Source organism: Cygnus atratus, chromosome 16 (assembly GCF_013377495.2).
Source record: "Cygnus atratus isolate AKBS03 ecotype Queensland, Australia chromosome 16, CAtr_DNAZoo_HiC_assembly, whole genome shotgun sequence".
In the NCBI taxonomy this organism is placed as follows: domain Eukaryota; kingdom Metazoa; phylum Chordata; class Aves; order Anseriformes; family Anatidae; genus Cygnus; species Cygnus atratus.
The window spans coordinates 2,666,279-2,687,871 of NC_066377.1; the positions used below are offsets into that span (position 1 = coordinate 2,666,279).

The 21,593-nt window shown below is 42.6% G+C and overlaps 1 protein-coding gene across 1 annotated transcript; it reads left to right on the top strand.

The window, feature by feature from the left end:
• Positions 1 to 670: 670 nt before the first annotated feature.
• YTHDF1 (YTH N6-methyladenosine RNA binding protein F1) lies at positions 671 to 15,435 on the top strand. Its single transcript, XM_035548408.2, has 6 exons — positions 671 to 707; positions 934 to 1,015; positions 1,359 to 1,383; positions 2,668 to 2,747; positions 6,971 to 8,497; positions 13,951 to 15,435. Exons 2-6 carry the CDS (start codon positions 989 to 991, stop codon positions 13,975 to 13,977), a joined length of 1,686 nt encoding a protein of 561 aa, XP_035404301.1. The 5' UTR covers positions 671 to 707; positions 934 to 988; the 3' UTR covers positions 13,978 to 15,435.
• Positions 15,436 to 21,593: the final 6,158 nt, after the last annotated feature.

Here is a 21,593-nt window from a genome sequence, read left to right on the forward strand (position 1 = left end):
TACTATGCACAAGCAGCAGCTGAAGCGCAGCTGATAATGAGCCAGAACTCAAATACTGGAAGGGCATTGCTTTTATTTCACCTGATTTCTTGTTAAGGAAACACCAGGCCACCCTGAAAACTGCTAAAATCCAGCTTCAGCAGAAGCCAGCACTGAGCAATTACAACTCAGCAGCCTTATTTGCCACTGTTTCATTTCCCTACCAAGCCCAACAGGGGTGGTGCCTGCCAACATCCCTCAAAAACCACTTGTGTGCTTCTGAACCCTGTGAAACCAGCATCAGCGATGCTAACGGGGGCAACATTTCACTCAGGTTTGGCACAGCAATAGCTGGAAGGGAAATAAAATGCATTAACCTGACAAAAATAAAGGGAACGGGACCAGCTGCACCAGCAGCTAGGGTGATCGTGAGGGGCTACCTGAAGGGGATACAAGGTCGTGAGGGGCTACGAGGGGCTGTCTTTGGAGCCCTACACCCATGCAGCCCAGGAGGCGCTCAGAGGGCCCGCCGCCATTTCCTCACGGCCCCAGCGGTGGGCGCGGGTGCCCGGGGGCCTGCGCGCACCGCGCATGCGCGACAGGTGCCGCCGCGCTCTGCGCGCCTTCCCCCCCCCCTCCCAACCCGGCCGCGCGCTCCCGGCGTGCCTCGCGCTCTGTGGGCGCTGACGTCACCGCCGCCATTGGAGTCGGCGGCTCCGGCTCCGTGGCTGCAGCGGGGCGGCGGGGGCAGGGCCCGGGGGGATGTGAGGGGACGGGGCCGCCGCGGCACGGCTCGGTGAGGCACGGCACGGCTCGGCGAGGCACGGCTCCCTCCCCGCCGGCCCTTCGTCCGGTCCCTCCGTCCCCTGAGGAACCGCCGAGCGCGGGCCAGCGGCCCCCGTCCCTCCCCCTCGGCCCGCGGCCGCCGCCTGAGGGGAGAGGCCCCGCCGGGCCCTGCCCGCGCCTCCCGCCCGCTCCCGCTGCACCACGGCGGCCCCGTGCATGAATTATGTCTGCCACCAGCGTGGACCCTCAGGTAAGAGCCTCAGGCCCGGCTCGGGAGAGGCTCTCCAGCCGCCTCGTTCCCCCCCCCCCCCCGCCCCCGGGCACGGTGCCTCGCCGCCGCCCCGGAGCGGTGGCCATGTCGGGGGGAGGCCCTGAGGCGCCTCAGCCCCAGCTCAGACAAACCCCAGCAGCGCCTGAGCAGGCCCTCAGCCCGCCCCCCTCACCTCAGCCCTCCCCCGTCAGCCGTGGGTTTTGCAGTGACGATGTAACCGTTTGTCTAAAATTAACTTTTTTCTTTCCCTCTCTCTCTCTCTTTTTTTTTTTTTTTTTTTTTTTTATTCTTCTTTACCCGATCGTGTGCCGTGGCTTTCCAGAGACCGAAAGGACAGGACAACAAAGGTGAGGATCGCGCGGAGATCTTGCCGTTGGAATTGTTACTGCAAGAGTTGGGTTATTTGCATACCTGTAGGTTAGCAGGAAGGTGTTGCAGTTAGGCTCTGGATAACAAAGGAAGCTGGGCCTTGCTGTAAAAATACATAACGGCTATTCATACGTATTTGCTTGCATCCTACTTAACGCTACAGAATTTACCATGCAAAAAAAATGCATTAGTACTAAGCATGTTTATAATAATGATCCTAACTTTCTTAAAATAACCCAATTCCATGCAAGATTATGAAGGTAAGCCTGTTCAAGATCGTCTATATATATATATATACACTTTACATACTTTTGCTTAGTCTTCCATACGAATACAGTCCTGTTACTGGACTCCAGTTGACTGTGTATGGACTAGATATCATAAGTAAGGCAAAAAACAACTATTTTTAAAATTTAAAATTTCTTAAATAACTGTTGGAAATGATAAGCCTTTTATAATAATACCTATGCTTCATTTGAATTTTAATTTCAAAAACAAGTTGTTCAAGGAAATACACTGATTTGTGCTGTGGTTGCTAGTAAGTGTGTAAATGTTTAGGCTTTGAAACTAGCAATGTCTTCCATTTCATAAGTGCTTTTAAATTTATCTTAACTTGCCTTAAAAATCCAGCTGCCTCTACTCACAAGAAATTTGACACTATTTCCTATGTTTGTATACACTCTTTTGCCTCCACTCTCCCTGGCAAACTTTACAGAAATATTTTTACAAATTCTCAAACTTGCTTGCTAAACACTGTGTTTTGTGTAGTTTTAGTTTAGTTTAGCTGTTCTGTGAAATAGTCGCTATAAGTAGGTGTTTGATAAGGCAAATATCTGTAACTAATGCATTTAGAAGATGAGACTTAAATTTTGCCTGAAAATGTCAGAATATCAGGGCGCTAGCAGTCGTTATTTTATAATTAAATGTAACTTCATCTGATTTCATTTTAGACAACTTAAATGAGAAGTACACAACACATGCTGGGAAAGCTGTGAATTAGTTTGAGAGTTCTAATTATGTGCCAGAACACCTGATGTTGTTACCTATGTTTTTCGCAAACTTTTTGTGGAGAACTATTATTTCTTGGTTCAGAGGTAGTTCACAGCGGCTGTCTATTCCCTTACCTGTAGGAAAGTTTGGGTTACTAAACTTACTCGAGTTTAGTATGGCTTTTCATAAAATAACATGAAATGAAGCAGTTTACTGCGTTGTTTACTTGCTGCTAAGCAGTATTATAATGTGTTGTAACTTTTTTTTCCTAGTACAAAATGGTTCATTACATCAGAAGGATACAGTTCATGACAACGATTTTGAACCTTACCTTTCTGGGCAGTCAAATCAGGTTAGTGTATTTTTAACCTTTTTTTTTTTCTTGGGCATGTTGTTGGCACTCAGTTCATAGGATGTGTTAAGGGAGCAAATTCCTTAAATAGAAATGGAGAAAGAAGTGACTGGCATATAGTGTTACTTCATAATACAAGTGCTTGTGCTCACCCAACTAATACTACTCTGCATATCCAGATGGCCACAAGTGAAAATGAAGTTAATGCTCCAACTAGTGTCTGCTGCTTGCTCCTCGGATTGCAGGTTATTGACATAGCTGAACTGTGACAAACTAGTCGTGCAGTTATCTGAAAGATGAGTTGTATGTGAGAGTCTGGAGATTCTGCTTTTAGGGTCTCCTGCTTTGTCTTTTTAAATAATCCTGGAGATTGCCCTAGTGGAAATTTGGATATTGCTTTTGAGAAAAGGTTGCAGAGAGATCCTGCTTGCTTTATACACTTAAGCAAATATTGCTCTTTTGTGTCCTCTGAAATATCTTAAGACTTAGAAATGTATTGTTTCAAGAATGAGGCCCTAAAATGCAAACTCTGAATATAATTTAGCTCATTATAATGTACATTAAATCAACATCCAGGACTTAAATAGCATTGCTATTTAAGTAATTTTGGACTTAAAATACAAACTTTTTAAAGCGAACAAAATGTTTAGAAAGCTGGAGATGCAAAAAGTTTTTTTCACACAAAAATCTGCTTCAGTAGAAGGGAGGCATGGCAGAGGTACGTTTTTATTTCTTAGCAGAAAAGATAAGTGGTAGGCTTTACAAAGTAAATCTGTAATTCAGCCTGAAGCTGATAAATGCCACTGTTTATACTGGTGACATCACTGAACTTGCTGGCAAAGGAACATTCATGTACATGCTTAAAAAAAGGAAGAGGATGAAAGAAAACATGTAACATGCTGTTCTGTTTCATTTGAGAAAATTGTGATTTAATCTTGACCAGTGGAGCAAACAACTTCAATTCTGGTGCTGCATACCGGGTACCTTTGAGGTGCGTTAAGCCTTGGGTTAGGGCAGCCAGAGAAGAAACTGTGTTACAAGTTTTAGATCTTGCAGCTTTCTGAGAGCTGCTAACTGTAGCAGGGTATAGGTATTCCTGAGCATATTTCCATCCCGGAAGCAATCTGGATACACCACTGTGGAAGATGGGACAAATACATTTAGGACGACGTGGGCTGTGTTAGCTCTGCACCGTGTGGACTACCTGGTATGCGGGTTTGGTACGCAACATAGGCAGGCACATGCTCCAGACTTGCACAAAGTTAAAATTGTTCAAGAGGAAGCACGTTCTCTTCTCTGGAACTGTGCTGAAGAATGAATGAAGCACATTCTCTCGTGCTGTGGCAGGTATAAAAGCATGAAGTTTGTGAAAAAAATTAAGTAAAACTTTCTTGTGCAAAATTAGTTTTGAAAGAGGTCAAGGTTGTATCCTTTCTCTGATTTCTTGAAATCCCACTTCATTACATTTGCATGTAGTTTTTACTTATTTAAAAACAAGATGTCTTGTAACATGAACTGTACTGAGCATTTGCCTCCATAAAAATCAAAGACTGTCTATTACAGTTAATTTCTAGGAAATATATATCTATATTGTTCTAGCTCTTAACAAGCCCAGTTATTAGGTTTAAAATGGAAAAATTACTATGGCATAGAACTTCCATAATTCTAGTAAAGTCTAGATATATTAAAGCATAGCTACATTGACTGGTACTTATGCTGTGACAAGAAGTTGGCATGCCGCAAGAACCGATTGTGTAGGTGGTCTTACAGCTCTAACTGGAAAGCGACGGTAACATTAAATAGGGCTGAGATTTTTGTACTGGACAGCCATGTTTCTGAACAAAGTCTTATCTAGTTATTTACTTAGACTAATTCAGCCCTTTTAATTACTGTAAAATACAGGTAATGTACAAAAAAGACTCAAAACTGAATTATTTTTTAAAAATACTTTAGAAGTTAATCATTCTCCTGACACAAATGTGTATTTGACATCAAAGTTCAAATGTAGGTTGATAATACTGTGTTAAAATTAATACTTTAAAATTACAAATTAGTCTTTAAAATGAGTACTAAGCATGTTACATAATTAAATAAAATGTAATTGTCCTCCATCTTTCTGTTGGAAACTGCACCTCATTAGCGATGTCTTTTTTCTTTCCACAAAAAGGTCCAGTATCCAAATAGCAGTAGTTAATGCAGAACAAATTCCAGGTGTGATAACTGTTATTAACTACACTAAAAGTACCTTTGAAGTGAAAAGGTAACTGAGTGTCTGATATTCGTATACAAAGCTATGCTCAAAGCAAGGAAGGCATCCCCCGTGTACTATCAGCCAGAACCAAAAGATTTTTTGTAAGTGACAGGGTATTACTAGCAGTGTGAGTACTTCAGGAGGAAGGATTCCTTTGCTAATTAATTCAGTGGTTGTTTTTTTTAATAATAAGAAGGGTGCAGAAAGTTCCAGGACAAATTTGTTGATTGCATGTACCACTGTGGCAGTGAAGGATTTCTGTCAGGGTTGATCTTACATGCTCTGGCATAAAGCCAGACAAAGTAGATCGAATGCTTTGTAAAGATGTCTGCTGAAACTTTCCCTTAATCTTGTCAGAATCCTTGCGGAAACTTTGCAGACTGTTTACAGGAGGTGACAGTCTCAGGAATGGTTTAGAATCTTTAACAGAAATATTTTAGGGTAAAACACCTGCCTTCTTTAGATTTATTCCTACTGGTCTTAAGAAGTTCTTTATCTGTGGAATATGAAAAGATAAGTATCTCCTAAGAACAACTTATGTCTCCTCTTCCCTCCAACAACATGTTTTTACTTTTTTATTATATTAATAATTTCAGAATTAATACATTGATGTCAATCACAATGTAAATTCTCCCGGAAGAAAAATCATACGTCAAATATTGATTCTTTTGGTTTGGGAATCTTAGAGAATGTAATGTGTTCTAAAGGATCTTGTCGTGGGAAGGCAGATAGTATTCCTCTTGATAATGATGGATATAATTTGCGCATAATGGGAGCGTGAGCAGTGGCAGAAATGATGTCTTTTGAATCAGTAACATTGGATTCAGGCTGTTGAAATCTCAGTAGTGATTGCAGTAGCGTACGTAAGTTGTGGTGGCATTTTATGGTATCATTCTCTATATGGAAAGTAAGGATATTGCTTTGGGTGTCATGGAAGGGAGTCAATGAGAAATGAGGAATAAAACTGACTCTTTAATTTATCAATTGGGTATTATGCTCATCTACAGCAAGGAGTCTTCTTACTTCATTTTCTGAACAAGCTAAGAAATAATTGTATGTTTGGAAAAATGGAGGAGGCTTCTGAATCTAGTAATAAAAAATAGTTGAGAGGGAGAAAGGAAGGAAAAGCTAGAACTTTGGAGAAGGATTTGCTCATTTATAACAAGTCAGTCTTTTATTTCGTAGAGTGGAAAAGGTGGCCTGTTCGCAAGGGCAGTCTGAAGCAGTCTTGTACATTTGTAACTTTACTACTGAGGGAGGAAGAGACTTTCAGAAGCAGTTTGATAGGGTTTGTCACAAACACTTTGGATGGCTTACTGGAATATGTCACGTGCTGTATCTGTACGTAGTCTCTAGCACGTCGTCTTAATCTCAGTTTCTAGTCATTAGGTCTACTTAAGTCAAACTTGGCACACTTCTTAGAATGTGATCTCACTCTGATCCTTTGTGTGTCAGAAGTAGCCTTTGCGTGTTTTACCACTTCAGGTATGGTTTGCTTGTTAGGAACTGTTGGCTCTTCAAAACAATCCCATAATAAGGACTGTGACTGTATTTTCTGTGTGCTGCCATATTAAAGCAATTTAATCTAACACTTCTCCCATGCAGCTCTTTCTGGTAATCAAGATAAACTAAATTTCCTTAATGGTATGAGACTCAAAATGTATTGGTACATAAGTTTCTTTAAATATTTTGGAGTATTGGCAGATTAAGTAATTCTAGAAGAGGCCACAAAAGACCCCATAATAACGTAACTAAGATTATACAATTTCAGGTACTAACGTCACTGTGAAAAATAACACTGCAGCGTATTGTGAATGTCCAGATACTGACTCTTGGAGTGTGAACTGAGATCTTTAATTAGACGTTAATTACCTTGTCCCTATTGTTCTCTTCTGTTTGGTGATGTACAGTGTTGTGGCTATTTATAAACGAAGTTTTAGATATCTGAAGTTACCTTTTTTTCCTTTAACAGAACAGTAGCTATCCATCAATGACTGATCCTTATCTGTCCAGTTATTATCCACCGTCGATTGGGTTTCCCTACTCTCTCAGTGAAGCACCATGGTCTACGGGAGGAGATCCTCCAATCCCATATCTTACCACCTATGGACAGCTCAGTAACGGAGATCATCATTTTATGCATGATGCTGTTTTTGGACAGCCTGGGGGTCTGGGAAATAATATCTATCAACACCGTTTTAACTTTTTCCCTGAAAATCCTGCCTTCTCAGCTTGGGGAACAAGTGGATCCCAAGGACAGCAGACTCAAAGTTCAGCATATGGGAGCAGTTACAGCTACCCGCCTAGTTCACTGGGTGGTACCATCGTGGACGGACAAACAGGATTTCATAATGACACATTAAATAAAGCTCCTGGAATGAACAGCATTGAGCAGGGAATGGTTGGACTTAAGATTGGTGGAGATGTTACAACTTCTGCTGTGAAAACAGTGGGTTCCGTTGTCAACAGTGCTGGGATGACAGGTGCTCTCTCTGGTAACGGTGGATCTAATGTAAACTTGCCGGTATCTAAACCAACCTCGTGGGCTGCTATAGCTAGCAAGCCTGCAAAACCACAGCCTAAAATGAAAACAAAAACTGGACCTGTGATTGGAGGAGCATTGCCTCCTCCGCCTATAAAGCATAATATGGACATAGGTACTTGGGACAATAAGGGTCCTGTGGCAAAAGTTCCTGCCCCCCAACAGATACCTTCTCCTCAGTCTGTTCCACAGCCACAGCAACAAATTGTTCAGCCTGTTCCAGCTCAACCTCCTCCATTGACTCAACCACAGTATCAGAGCCCTCAGCAGCCGCCCCAAAATCGCTGGGTAGCGCCTCGCAACAGAAATGCAGCTTTTGGCCAAAGTGGAGGAACTGGTAACGACAGCAACTCAGCTGGCAGCACCCAGCCTAACCCTGTTCCCAGTGGTGAGTCCCATCCTGTTCTCGAAAAACTGAAAGCTGCTCACAGCTATAACCCTAAAGATTTTGAATGGAACCTTAAAAATGGACGTGTGTTCATAATAAAGAGTTATTCTGAGGATGATATTCATCGTTCCATTAAATATTCTATTTGGTGTAGTACGGAGCACGGCAACAAACGGCTGGACAGTGCTTTTCGGTCCATGAATAGTAAGGGCCCAGTCTACTTGCTATTCAGTGTCAACGGTAGTGGACACTTCTGTGGAGTTGCGGAGATGAAATCACCTGTGGACTACGGCACCAGTGCAGGTGTCTGGTCTCAGGACAAGTGGAAGGGGAAGTTTGATGTCAAGTGGATCTTTGTGAAGGATGTGCCCAACAACCAGCTCCGACACATCAGGCTGGAGAACAATGACAACAAACCTGTTACAAACTCCCGTGATACACAGGAGGTGCCCTTAGAAAAAGCAAAACAAGTGCTTAAAATTATTGCTACTTACAAGCACACGACCTCCATCTTTGATGACTTTTCTCATTATGAAAAGCGCCAAGAAGAGGAGGAGGTGGTGCGGAAGGTAAACTTATTAAAAAATTTATTTTATACACAGATATGGGGAAAATGAAATGTGAAGGCTGCTTTGGTGGAAAAAATGTAAGTAGGAATTCAAAATGTTTTTAATACATCTCAACTTGGTGATTTTATTTGTGTTTAACAACACCGAAAACAAACTGATGCTTATTTGTCTGTGACATGATTTCATAGCAAATGCGTTTCAGAACAAAAGGTCAAGCAGTGATGCAGGTAAAGGACGTCAATGTCCATGTTTTTAGTTATTTTTCTCTTAAAATGGTTAATAGATTAGAAACTAGTTTCTGTTTGAGTGCAGTTCTGTCAAAGGTGGCCACGCAAGCTTTTTGCCTTATAAATATGAGGTATTTTAGTACTGCTTGACTGGAACCAGTCTATCAAAATCGATAAATGTGGCATTCGAAGTTTGTATATTACCTCTGAGAGCAAGAAGAGTCTAGTCTCATGTTGTTTGTTCAGTTGATCTCTGGAAAAGGAGTTGCATAAAATCGTTGGAGTAGTGCTGGAAAGGTTGTTTCTGCTGCTGAAGTCACATGTATTATTTGGGTAATTAAAGGCTTTTGGTTCCCAGGTCTAATCTGTCTACTAATTCTTGAAAAGAAATCTTGAGTGAGGATGTATGAAAAACTGGGGCAGTAACTGGGAAAGTGTGGTAAACTTTTTATATATGCTTTTATGGCCCCAAGTGTCAGCTGTCCTATGACCTCAGTTCCAAGAACGCACTTCTCCAGTTAGGCAGTCTGGAAGTAAAGGACTGACAAAATAATCGGTGTTGGGACAAAATATTTATGTAGTTACTAGTTGTGTAGTGCTTCAAGTTGTTTGATAGCGTTTCATACGCCTCTTTTGTATGGCGTTTGAAATAAAGCATGGATTTGACAGGCTGGTTTAATGCAGCTCACTTGCTTCAACATCTTTTTGAAGCAAAAACTGACAACAGAATATGTATTTCTGGGCCTGAAAACGAAGTTGCTGTTTTAAAGGTTTTATTGGCATTTAAAAATGGAGATAAAAGTGCTTTAAACTGTATTCTTAGAATGTACTCGTACATTTTGAGAGAGAAGGTGATCAGCGTATCAAGAACTGTCAGCTCAACCTTTCCTAGCCATCTGATACAACATGCCTAGCATATTTCAACACAGCAGGGGAGGAGAGCTTAAGATTTGAAGTTTTTCTTCAGTACTCTCCACGGGCTTCCACAAGCTAAAACCTGGAAGCCGTTACCTCAACGCTTCATTTGTTCCGTAGACAATTAGCAATTCAATATTCAATGCAATGTGGATGTCGAAGAGCTGTTCCCATATGTGGGAGGGAATCCTAAGTGATCATAGAGCAGTTGGAGTTGGAAGGGGCCTTCAAAGATACCTGGTTTCAACCCCGTCTCCCGTGGCAGGGACCCCTTTGGGCAGCCTGGGCCAGAGCCTCACCACCCTCAAAGGGAAGAATTTCTAACTTGTATCTCCTCTGAATCTCTTTCAGTTTAGAGCCGTTGCGCCTTGTCTTGTCACAGCGGAGTGTGGTCTCTTATTCCAGACAATAAAAATTGTCTTGGAAAGTTGATCCCCGCCCTCCACCCCCTTGAATAAATGATTTTTAGAAGTCCAGTTGATTACTAGAAGAGTTTCTTTGCAGGATACACACACAATTAAACTTATTGTTTTGAAGTTCCTGCTGTTGAAGTTGAATCCTCCCTAGTATGCCAAAATTATCCTTCCTATGAGATTTTTTGAAGAATCTTATTGCCAGTTAAGGTAACCCTTATGGCTCAAATGGCTTTTTCAAATGGTTGTCTGCATGTGTACCGTCTTAATTGGTTTACATTCGCCGTGTTTTTTATTCATCGTACTCTGTTTAGCAGTAAAACTGATAAACATTTGTGCTTCTGTTTCACCACTGTCATGCTTACAAAAGGCTAGAATTCTTAAAAAGCTGTTAATGGAGAGCTTGAACGTTTACTTCATTTATGCACGAATATTTAGAAGGGAAGAAAAACTTGATGTAATGTATTCAATGCGAGCCGCTAGCGTTCCAGGGTTTGGCTTTTTTGATGTTTGTGGTTTGTTGCTAGCCACTATTTCCTGAAGTAAATAAGGGGTGCAGTGTAAAGCTGTGCTGTGTGCTCTCTGAGTTTAACTCGCCTAGGAACACCTGTGTTCCTTGAAATCATCAAATGAGGATTAGTTGGGTGTAACGTAATGCTGAATGAAAATCTCTGAAGTGCCAAGGAAACAACACTGGTCGTGCTGATGAACAAGGGCTGTATCATGTAGATCTACGTCCGGCTTCTGATTTGCCGTAGTAATAAGCTATTTTCTCCCAGTCCGATCTGGAACCTGAGAAATGAGGAAGCCAAAGAACTAGTGGCATGAAGTTTCTTCTGGCCCCTGCTTGTTTTCTCAGTCAGTTCCCTCGGCCACTACAGCATGACTGTGTCCGCAGGGAGCAACTTCCCTGGTCAAAGCTGGTGTTCTTAAAACGTAACGTTGCAACAAGTGAGAAAATCTTTAAAAGGAAAATCCGGTATGATGTAGTCTTAAGGAACGCTGCCTAGAAACAAGCTTGCGTAGTCTTTACAAAACTGTCCTGCAGAGTTAAAAAGCTTGCAAAGAAAATAAACTTGTTGCAGATTTTTGGATAGTCGCTGGCAGCTCACGGTAGGATGGGATTGATTGAGTGTAAAATGCAGCCGTTCGGCCTCACCGCTGCGTGTTTCGCTAGATGGTCCCACATATTGTGCTAGGGCTGCTGTGCTCTCGCCTCTGATCTGTGTCACGGCAGTCAGCTAGTCCAAGGTCTGTCCCTTCGCGTTGTGTGGAAGAGCTCAGTAGCTTTATCTCAGAAAGTTCTTGGATCAACAACTTAGTGTTTCTTCTTTTGTGTGAGTACGTACTGTAAAGTGTACGCTGGTGCACACTGACAGAAATACTCCTTGTCTTCTAGCACTGTGTAAAGATTTCCTTTCAGTATGCTTTCTGTGAACATGTTCATTGGCATAGAACTTTTAAGGATTGAATATCGTCCTTCCTCTGAAACTAGTTAAAAACATGGCTATTTTACAGCTGATAGTAATTATTTCCTGACACAAAAATCGTGAATGCTTTCATCCAACTGCCCTGAACAAGTACAGCTTAGCAGGAAGATTACCAGCTACTTTATACTGGGGCGCAGGGAACTGAAGTTTGACAGGGGTGGGTGTCTCCAGAATGGAAGTTACTGCAAGTTTGGTGGAAACCAGTCTTCCCTGTGCCTGATGCCAGTATGTATTAATGTCACCAATGAGAAGCAGCGTGCAACAGGAGCTCCCTTGTGAGATATCAGAACTCCCCTGGAGAAGAGAAATTATGAAGGCTCTGAATGGATCTTAGGAGCCAAAAGGAACAAAGCTTTTTTAGTACCTTACAAAGCTGCTTGTACTTGCTTGCAGTAGTGCCAAATAGCAATGCAGGAGAGAACTTGAGTTAGATCTTCCAGAGATCTTCCAAAAAGCAGCCATGTTCAAGAGCATGAAGAATTGTTACATCAGGCTCCTCCCTGTCAATCTATATGGATTCAGACCTTTTTAAAAAGGAAGACTCAGAGTAGCCCCTGAGAGGGGGGAAAAAAAAGAGCAGCAAGGGAGCAGCAAGGTAGGAAGAACTGCTTAATAAATTTGCTCAATAGATAGTTCTCTTTGCTAAATTATAAAGCCTGAGCTGAGTGTCTGAGTAGACTGTGAAAGACGTATTTCTTTAAAAGTGGAATTATAAGAGTCACTGGTTAGATACCCAAAAATAGTTGCCAGAGATGACAGTGGCAATGGTTTACAGGGCACGGTAGGGCAATGAGGTTTAGTAAAGGTTATTTGCCACCTTAAGAGCGGAAGCGGGATAGAACTGCTTTCGTGGAAGTCTGAAAATGGCATTGATTTGGTTCAGCTTTAAATTCTCTTTCCAACCAGCTTTTGTTTGAAATGGCAGGCAGCAATCAGTTCTTTTCATCGAGAACATACTACACAGTTTGTTTTGCTGATTTGGTAAAACAACTTTCGTAAGGTCTTAAATCTTAGGTTAAGAACTTATTCAAGGTTTTAGTTTACTTAATTTTTTTTTTGAAATTGAAGTATTATTCTGCCTGGATGCAGAAACCAGTATATTCCATTCATAAATGTAACAGAAATTGTATTGGCTACCTCAGCTGGTCACAGCAAAAAATCAGAAAACTTCCTTAAGGACTGGCACACTTGCAGTGTAAACATTATTTGCAACAAGCAATTCGGAGGTAAACTTTATACAGAAAGATTCCACAGAACTAGTAAAATCTGAAATTCGGGAGTTGACACTTGTTTATGCTTAGGCAGTTTTACGGTTGTTTGTCTTGGCCTAGGATTTGGTGCTATATCAGCGTATTAAAGTACAGTACACAGTGTCTTTACGTGCTTGTTTTGAAGTTTGCAGTCTATTTTAAACACCAGTAGGATGAAGCAGAAAGCAGTAAGACTGCACCTTTTCTGTTCATTCTGCATGGTGTCTTAGCTGGAAAAAACGCACTAGCTTCAAAATACAGCAGCTTGTTCTGTCCGTTTTTTTTTCTTGCAGTCATTTTGCTGTTCTGCACCTTCAGGGGCTCCTGAAGCAATTATTGAAGCTGTCCTCCCTACTTACTGCTGGGAGAACACAAGTTAGCTAGATGAAGACTTAGAATAATTGAGGCGTTCCTGCAGATACCCCTTAGATTGTCTGTTTTCTGTATTTGTGGCTGGCAGAAACTTTTGAGGCTTCAGACAGCTGCTTACTTCTGTACTACAATGTTTTCATAAGTTTTTTGGGTGGTTCTGTCTAGCTGTGCTGTTTTTTATCAGACCATGCAAAAAGCATGTAACTTTTCTTCCACAAAATGAATTTTTCCCCAATTCGTCAAGTATTTTATGGTGCCTTCCAGAATAGTTGAAGAGGTAAAAAGACTGAGGAACAGAATTTCTGTAGAGATCACATCCTAGTCGTATTGAACATGACTAAACTCTTAAGTTTAGTCTTAACTCGTAAGTGCTTCAAAATTATACTGGTTCTGTGGAGTTCATTAATCTGCCATCTCCTTTCTGTTCTCGAATTGGCCATGCTGTTATTGCAGTAGCTAAATTAATCCGGAAACCAGAACGTTGTAGGTCCTGTTTCTAGTTGGGAATGTTGCTATTCCGTACCTTCCTTGCTGTGACCTTCATCTGCTGTCAGCTTGAAGTGACTGTACAGGTATTCAGCTGTTCCACTTGAAGCTGTACTCTAAATTCTTACCGAATCCTTGGGTTTATCAGGTGTATATATATTCATAAAACGTAGTGGCAATTTTTTTGACAAAGCATATCATTGTCTGGGATCACATCAGTGCTATTATACTACTGAAAATGCTTTTCCTTGTTCATTTCACTAAAATCTTTAACTATTTTCAACTTTTTTCTCTTTACAGGAACGTCAGAATCGAAACAAACAATAAGAATATACGTATACAGTTTGATATATATACTAGAACTGATATTAAATTCGACTGAGAAACAAAATTTATGTATTCTGGTGCTTTATCGTGGCATCAGGATAAACTAAAGCTTTCAGCTCCAATATATCTTCTCGTGCAGGGGAAATTAAGTTGTTGCATCTTTGTAGTTTATTTTTGCCCAAGTGGATCTGCATTAATTTGTATCTTTTTTCTATGTAAAATTCTGTAGAAATCATTAATAAAGGTGTGTCTCTTTTTATTTTTTTAAGTTGGTAAACAGTTATATTAACCTAATGTGGGCCTATACACGAGCATACTAAAGTGTCAGTGCTTCCCAAAGACTTCATTTTGGCACAAATTATGTTCCTAGCCAGATATAGAGATTATGGAGAATACATGACAAATCTTCCTTTATCCTCTTCCCAAACCATGTTTCTTCATGGCAGATGTAAGAAACCATGCATTGATTTTTGTCATTTAAAAAAAACAAAACAAAAGTTCTTAGATACTGCACTTCGGAATTTTGAAATGAAAAATCTAAATTTCAGATCACTTTGTGCAGCTGCTATGCCTCTTTATTTATCTGTACAATTACACTTTTAAAATCGCTAATGCGCCATTGTTGTTTTTTTCTGTCTAGTAGAAGATCAAATTGTCAGTGAAGCTGTTTCTCTGGAAGATATTTCCCTTTCACATTCTGTTAACCAGTGCTTCAGTGTGCATTTGTTATACCATATCCTGCTGAGGGTGAGCGAGATGCTTTCTCTCAGCCATAATTCTGCTTTATGGTTTTTGTAGCTTAATAATTAATAATGTGATGCTATCAACATTGCAGGGGTTTTGGACAATGTGTTTAAACCTGTTTCAGCTTCAGGTGTTATTAGTTAATTGCAGATCATTTTTAATCCTTCCCTTCATTACTCCCTCCCACCCCCCAAGTCCTAATGCCATTTAAAGTTTTTATACCAATAATGCTGAGCTTTAACGTAGGAACTAATAGTATGGATAATATGATGGGTTATGCCTCAGATGTTTAAAATTGACAGTGTGTATGTCTAACTTTTTTCTGTTGGATGAGTAAAAAAACCTGTTTTAAGAAACTGAATTTGCTGTCATGTTTTTGTGGAGTGAGGGGACCGTCGGAGAACCTGTCACCAACTGGAGTTCCAATTAAGCATGGAAATGGTGCTCATGTCCGCTGCTCTAGCACACTGAATCTGCACGTGTTTATTGTAGAGGATCTTTTACTATATTAGAAAGCAAGTATCTTCTGAATACTATTTACTCCAAAAGGACCTCCAATTTAAATAAAGTTTAATCTGTATCATTTAGACTTGTATTTAGAACATATAACTCTGTCTCTGGACTGTTACTGCCTGTAAGGGGTAATGGACAGCATCGGATTAACTTTTTCCTCTAGGAGAATACAAGCCTTAATAAACAATACATATTTAGCAAGCTTGATGTCATTTTCGTTTTTTCCCTACTTTCAGTTGTTTTCCTATGTTAAAACAGCCCATTATGCAAGCTCATGAATTGAATCTAATTGGAGGAGTGTTTTGCTCGTAATAACTCGGATGTTCGCTACCAGCACGCTTGATATTTGCAGAAGGGTTTCCTGGGACTCTGCAGAAGACACCTAAGCTGCTTTGAATGTTACTGTTCCTCAGAGGAAGTACGTGCACAAGCGATGTTTGCTACTTGTGTTTTTCTTTCTCCTTGCATGGCAGAGGAGCTGAAGCAACAACTGGAAGTTGCCCTGTAGCCTTCAGGAGGTGTTATTGCAGACACGGGTCACTGGGATGAGAAAAGAACCTTCCAAATAGAGCTAAAGCTCTCTGAACTGTTCCTTTTGCAACAGTAGGCTGTATTTCACAACTCTAACTTCTGTAATTTGACTTTTTTTTTAAAGATGCCTTTTTGAAGGAATTCTGCATTTTATAGACATGTTATCGCCTAATAAAAGGGCATGCTCTTAGTTTCTGCTGTGAAAGGAAGGATGTTTACAAGTGGTGATTCCAGAGCTAAAAGGAACATTCAGCTCCATCTAGGCACTGAAGAGAAAAGTTAGTCACGCAACTTTCATTTATGTCTTTAATTAGATATGAAAAAAATGTGTCTTTGCTCTGATTTAATACAGAGGGTGTAAATATTTTCTACCAGAGAGAGAACCTTGAGCTCAAACTGGTTTGGCGGTATTGTTAAGGAAAGTTGTGATGTGTCTCAACCTGCTGTCTGGCTTTGTGGTTAGCAGAAAAAATTTGTATCGGCTTCAGCACGCAGAGATTTCCCTTCCAGATACTGCAGCGTTGTGGCTGGGTTGTACAGCAATATCTTGAGTTAAAGTGGGGAGAAAATATTTCACCGTGGATAAAATTCAGTGCTAGGAGATCTGAGCCACAGACTGCTAGTCGCGCTCGTTTTCAATCAACTGTCCTTGCAGTTTAATGAGATACCTGACTTTTTGTTTAGTGTTCAAATTATGCTGGGAGGGGAGGAAATCATTCTTCTAGTGTTTGTTCTAAATAATGTCATAGTTCTGACTTATTCTTTCTTTAATCCGAGTAGTGTTTTTTACAAAAAATTGCCTATGTGTTTTTGGAATTTGTGCTTAAATTCTCTCCTTAAATGAGTACTTTGCTTTGATGTTTTTAGAATGTATGTGCGACGGTATCCCTGCTGCCTACCACTTTTAAGCCAAATGCAGCTGGTAGAAGCAGGTACCGATAGGTGAAATAATTCCTTATTTCGGGTACTGGTCAGCGACTGCAGCACATCCTACTGACATCCCACTGCCCTGAGGTGTACCTGTTCATAGCTGTGTACGTTACATCACTAGGAAAAAGTTATTTTTTACAGGTAGTCACGCCAAAAGTGAGAGTACTAAGTACCTGGTCTTTGTGGGGAGCCCCACAAAGTGGTTCTGAGTTGTGCTGGTGGAGAAAATGACCCCGTTAAAGTTATGCTGAGAGGCAGGGACGGAAACAGGCGGACAAAAGTAAACAAACTCAGCTTCAAGATTGCTCTGCCACAACACCACGTGCTTGTGAATTAAGGGCAGAGTTTGGTTTTTACTTCACTCGTTCTTGGGAGATGAAATAGAGGAATATAAAATTTAAACCCCACAATTTTTGCTTTCATCCTTTAAGGAACTGTTGATGTTAAAGAATGGGAGCAATTCTTCACAAGATACTTGATTTTTGTTTGGGGAACTTGCTCAACGATACTAATGGATTTACTTAAAGATGTCAGTGCGATCTCAGAGAAAAACAGTTGTATTTATTTCTGAGCATTAGACTGACCACAGAACACAGACAGGTTGTGCAAAGGACCCGTCTTTGCTTTTTCCACGTTAATAATAAAAAGTTAGCCAGGGAAGAGAGAAAATTCCAGTGAATGTGAGCATTAAAAAAAACTTACATCAAAGGAAAAATAACCTTTGTGATGTTACTGCCCTTTTCTTGTACACCTGTTGAGAATAGTAGTTGGGAGGAGTGAGGGAGGCTCACGTAATGCAGCAGATAAATGCAAAAACGGAGCACAAATAATATTGGGGTGGGAGGCGGGGGGTGTTTTGGTCTGATACTCCTTTTCCTTGTCTCTCAGCTACTCTGAACTCAGAATGTTGAACAATCTGTTTCACTTGGAAAAATCTCTGACTTTTTCTGATAGCAGAGCTCAGCATCTGCTCCTTCAAGGAGAAAGCTGTTTGCTATTTTGGGAAAAATGGGGGGTTTTCATTTGACTTTGCGATGCTGTCCGAGAATAACGCGAGTGTAGCTGTGGCTTTTCTGCGATAACCACTTGGTCAGCAGCCTGCCTCGTCCACAATTCTTTTGAGCAGTGACAGCTCTTTCTTGCCTATTTTAGAAGTGAGGGAATTGAGTCAAAACGTGGTCGTCTGGGTGTGCAACTTGCCAGAGAGATCCTGGATTTCCTGAGTTAGGTGCTTCAGTCCCGTGGACTGTTTGGCAGCTGCCGTCGGTGGCGCAGTACTGCTTCCGTTCACATCCGCTGGCACTAGGGTGAATGAAACTGTGTATTAATATTACTGACAGCTTTCCTGTCTTCAGAAAACTTCTGTGGGAAAAAAAACCAAACAACTCTAAAATTGACTTGCATATTGCGCTTGGATTGTTCCTGTGGTGGGTGATAGTTCTCATTTCCTAGCAAAAGAATAAGCAGGGCAGGGCTTTAGGAATTACAAGCGAGGCTTTAGTTCCCGGGTGTGCTGCTGGATTAATTTCCCTTTTTATGTAGGATCATTATTTCAGGGCACGTTTGTAATCCCTTGGGAAATCCTCCATGAAAGCGTGCTGACTTGGCTTCCCTGTCATCCGAGTGCTTCCTGTAACGCCCCTGATCGGCCTTTTGTGAAGTTCCTTAGGTGAGCTACCAGCACTATGAAGATGACCTTGGGGAAGTGGTTTCTTCAACAAGCAGAACTTCACAGAGCTGGCACGTAAACTGCCTTTTAGTGACTCCTTTAATTTGGAGAGTGTAGGAGGTTTTATGCCATCTGTCTGTTTATAAGTTATTCAAGAAATTATTTTTACCTGCAAAGTTTCCATGACAACAGACGGTTGGCAAAGTCTTCACCAAATGCGTTTCTGATGTCCAACTGCTGCTACATCAGCAGGCTATGGCGTTTTGCTGTGCCTTCAGTACCGAAGGTAACGTGAAAGAGGTGTAAATACTTGCTCTGTCAAAGCTGCGCTCCAGGTATTTTTAGAATACGAATGCAATGCGTCGGGCAGTAATACACAGCGCGAGCAACCTGGATTCTTCCCCTCCTCAAGTATATCGTGGGATGGGAGAATAGAAAGCAGGCGTTACCAGTAAATGACATTGCCAATCTGTATGTACGTTATTAGAGGGCTTTTGCATCGTATGCGTCTTCTGTCCAGTCCCCCCATTGAAGAATTACTGCATCGCTGTGCCCAGCTTCACAGCACTGCTGTAACCCGCAGCACGGGAGCTTTGATTTCCGTGCCTTGCAGGGCAGGGAGCCTCTTGTGGATCTACGGGTCACAACGTGGCAATTCTGCCGGTGGTGATGCCTCAGTCTCTGCATCTCCCTGAAAGTTAGGGGTCTGCAAGCCCTCTTGAGAAGTTCAAAACCACTGATGCAGGGAGCGTTCTTGCTGCTGTTGGCTCGCCTGTAGCAACACGGTGCAGTTAGCTGAAAACATGGTGAAGGCAGAGATACAGAGCGCGATCTTGCAACTGTGCACTGCTGAAAAAGTGTTTAGCCTGCTTCTGATCGGAAGTGGGAGGTGGGGGTCATTAGGCTAGGGAGAAATAGAACAGATCAATGCCTACACCGTGCTGAAGGTGCACTCTCTAATTAAAGACCACGTGCAGGGTAAGGGGACTGGCTAATCTTTCTTGGCTGCGTACAGTCACGTGCCGGGCAGCAGGCCGCTTGCCACGCCTGAAGTCAGCCTTCCAGCCGGGGATAAGGCGGCTCTCTGGGCAGAGCAGCTTCCTTTTCACCCCTGCTGGGGTGAGATTTCTGGTTAAAAAGCACATTTTGAATTTAGGAAGATCTGGGGATTTATGGAGACTATTTGGCAATCTTATCCCTTCGGTGTGTATGGAAATCCTTTTCTCGTATAAATCTGTTCCATGTGAGTTTGTACAATACTGGCAGAATACAATTATGTGACTGCGCTTAGCCTAATTTTGAGGGGGAAGAACTCTTCACCGCTCTGTAACAAGCTGCTGCTTTTGTAACCTTGAAAACTGTCAGCAGAGGCTTTCGGCAACTTTAGATAAGCGGAATAACAGCAGCCCCAAAAACACATCTGTGGGAAGGCAAGATACTTCGACGTTTTGGCCTGTGATAAATATGTCAGTGGCGTTTATCCTTTAGCTGGTATGAAAAATTAGAAATCCGTAAGTGCAACTGTCCAGTAAACTTTCTAGACCCCTGATGCTGCCCTCCTACGAAGTCTCTCCGGTGCTGTGGGATGGAGGAAAGCTGCGATTTCCCATTCCTGCTGCTCAGCTCTGAGCCCGGACAAAGCCCCGAGGGCAGGGGCAGGTTGGGGCAGGTAGCAGAGCACTGCCCTCACGGAGGTTTTGGGGCTGTTCTGCTCAAAGGTTGCACAACTCAGCCCCTAAAGGAGGCACTGCGTTCTTCCCCGTAGGTGCGTGGGGAAGGGGGAAGCAGCCTGGGGGGCACTCGCAGAGGAGGGGAGGTGTTACAAAGGCACAAGTTACCCCTAGGGACCCCCTTTATGGGACGTTGTCAGTCTGAGATACCAAAGGGATCGTGTTCAAGGTTAGAAGCGTGGTGGGTTTTGCCTTTGATCCAAAAGGCGCTTTCGAAAAATGCCCCTTCAGATCTGGAAGGTGTGTGAGAGGGAGTTAGGCAGCGGGGGGAGCACCGAGTCACGAGCAGAAGCACAAAGCCCTTTTTAGCAGCTGGGAGTGAGGAGAACTCCAAAAGATTTCCTGATGCTGAGCAAAGAGCAGCAGTAATGAGCTCCTATGGGAAATGTAATTTGCCCGCGGTGAGTAAAGTGCGAGCTGGGGAAGAAGAGTGGTTTTATGAGCCAGGCATCAAAACACTGGCTGTTGCTAATTCGGTTATTTCAGGACGTGTGATAGCGGAAGGTGAATATTAGGAGGAGGGTGTTCATAAAAGGCCGGCAGGGGGATTTTCAGACAGCTCTTTTAAAATTACAATTGATTTGGATTAATTTGAAGTAATAAATACAGCCGGGGTGTGAACCTGCAGAAGATCACAAACAGCACAGGGGCTCCTCCGGAGAAGTTTCAAAGCCTCGCAGTGAAGCGAGAGTGGTCAGGGAGACGCTGCCACCCCCAGAAACACGCAGGTGTCATCTGCTCCTGTGAATGTCACCTGGGGGGTGACCTGGGGGGGCACCCAGCTTCCTCCTCAGCACCTCCTCCCGGGGCCCTAGAAGGCAGGAGGTGTTGAAGAGGGCAAGGGACAAGAAATAAAGCAGCTCTGAAGCACTGTTTTTCAGTTGTTTACAATGTGTGGGAGCGGTTACGTTAGGGACGAAGGGGCAAATTGCAGGAGGGGAGGGAAAAGAGGTGCTGCGCAGCGTGTAAGGTCATCGGCTTCACCAGCACGGCCGCGGTGAGGAGCCCACACGCGTTTTGCTGAGAGGCTCGTGGCTTTAACGCGTTGCCTCAGCTGGTGCTGGTAACAAGGATAACGAAGGCGTTGGAATTACTCGCAGGGCCCCAGCTGTGCCCTTAGTCAGCCTGGTAAGGTTTGTCCAGAGGCAACACGCGTCTGTCACGGGAACTGCAGCGAGCGCTGGGTCCGTTTAAAGGGTTGGTTACAGGAGCCATCGCATCACGGGGACGGGGAACTGGTGGGCAGTGCCGCTGCCTCCGCTGTCCGCAGCTCCTGGAGGCATCCAGGGAACAACGAATGCTCTACAGACGGGGACCCTGCAGTCCTGGCCGGCTGAAACGGATCTTCTTGGTGAGCTGGTTTCATCATCTGCAGTGCAGTTAGTTTGCAGCTTTCTCAGGCTTAGCCCTTACAAGGCGCTTTTGCTTCCTCAATAGAATAAGAAAATTCTGTACATAATTAGCTGGTTTTTTCCTTAAAAAAAAAAAAAAACAGACTC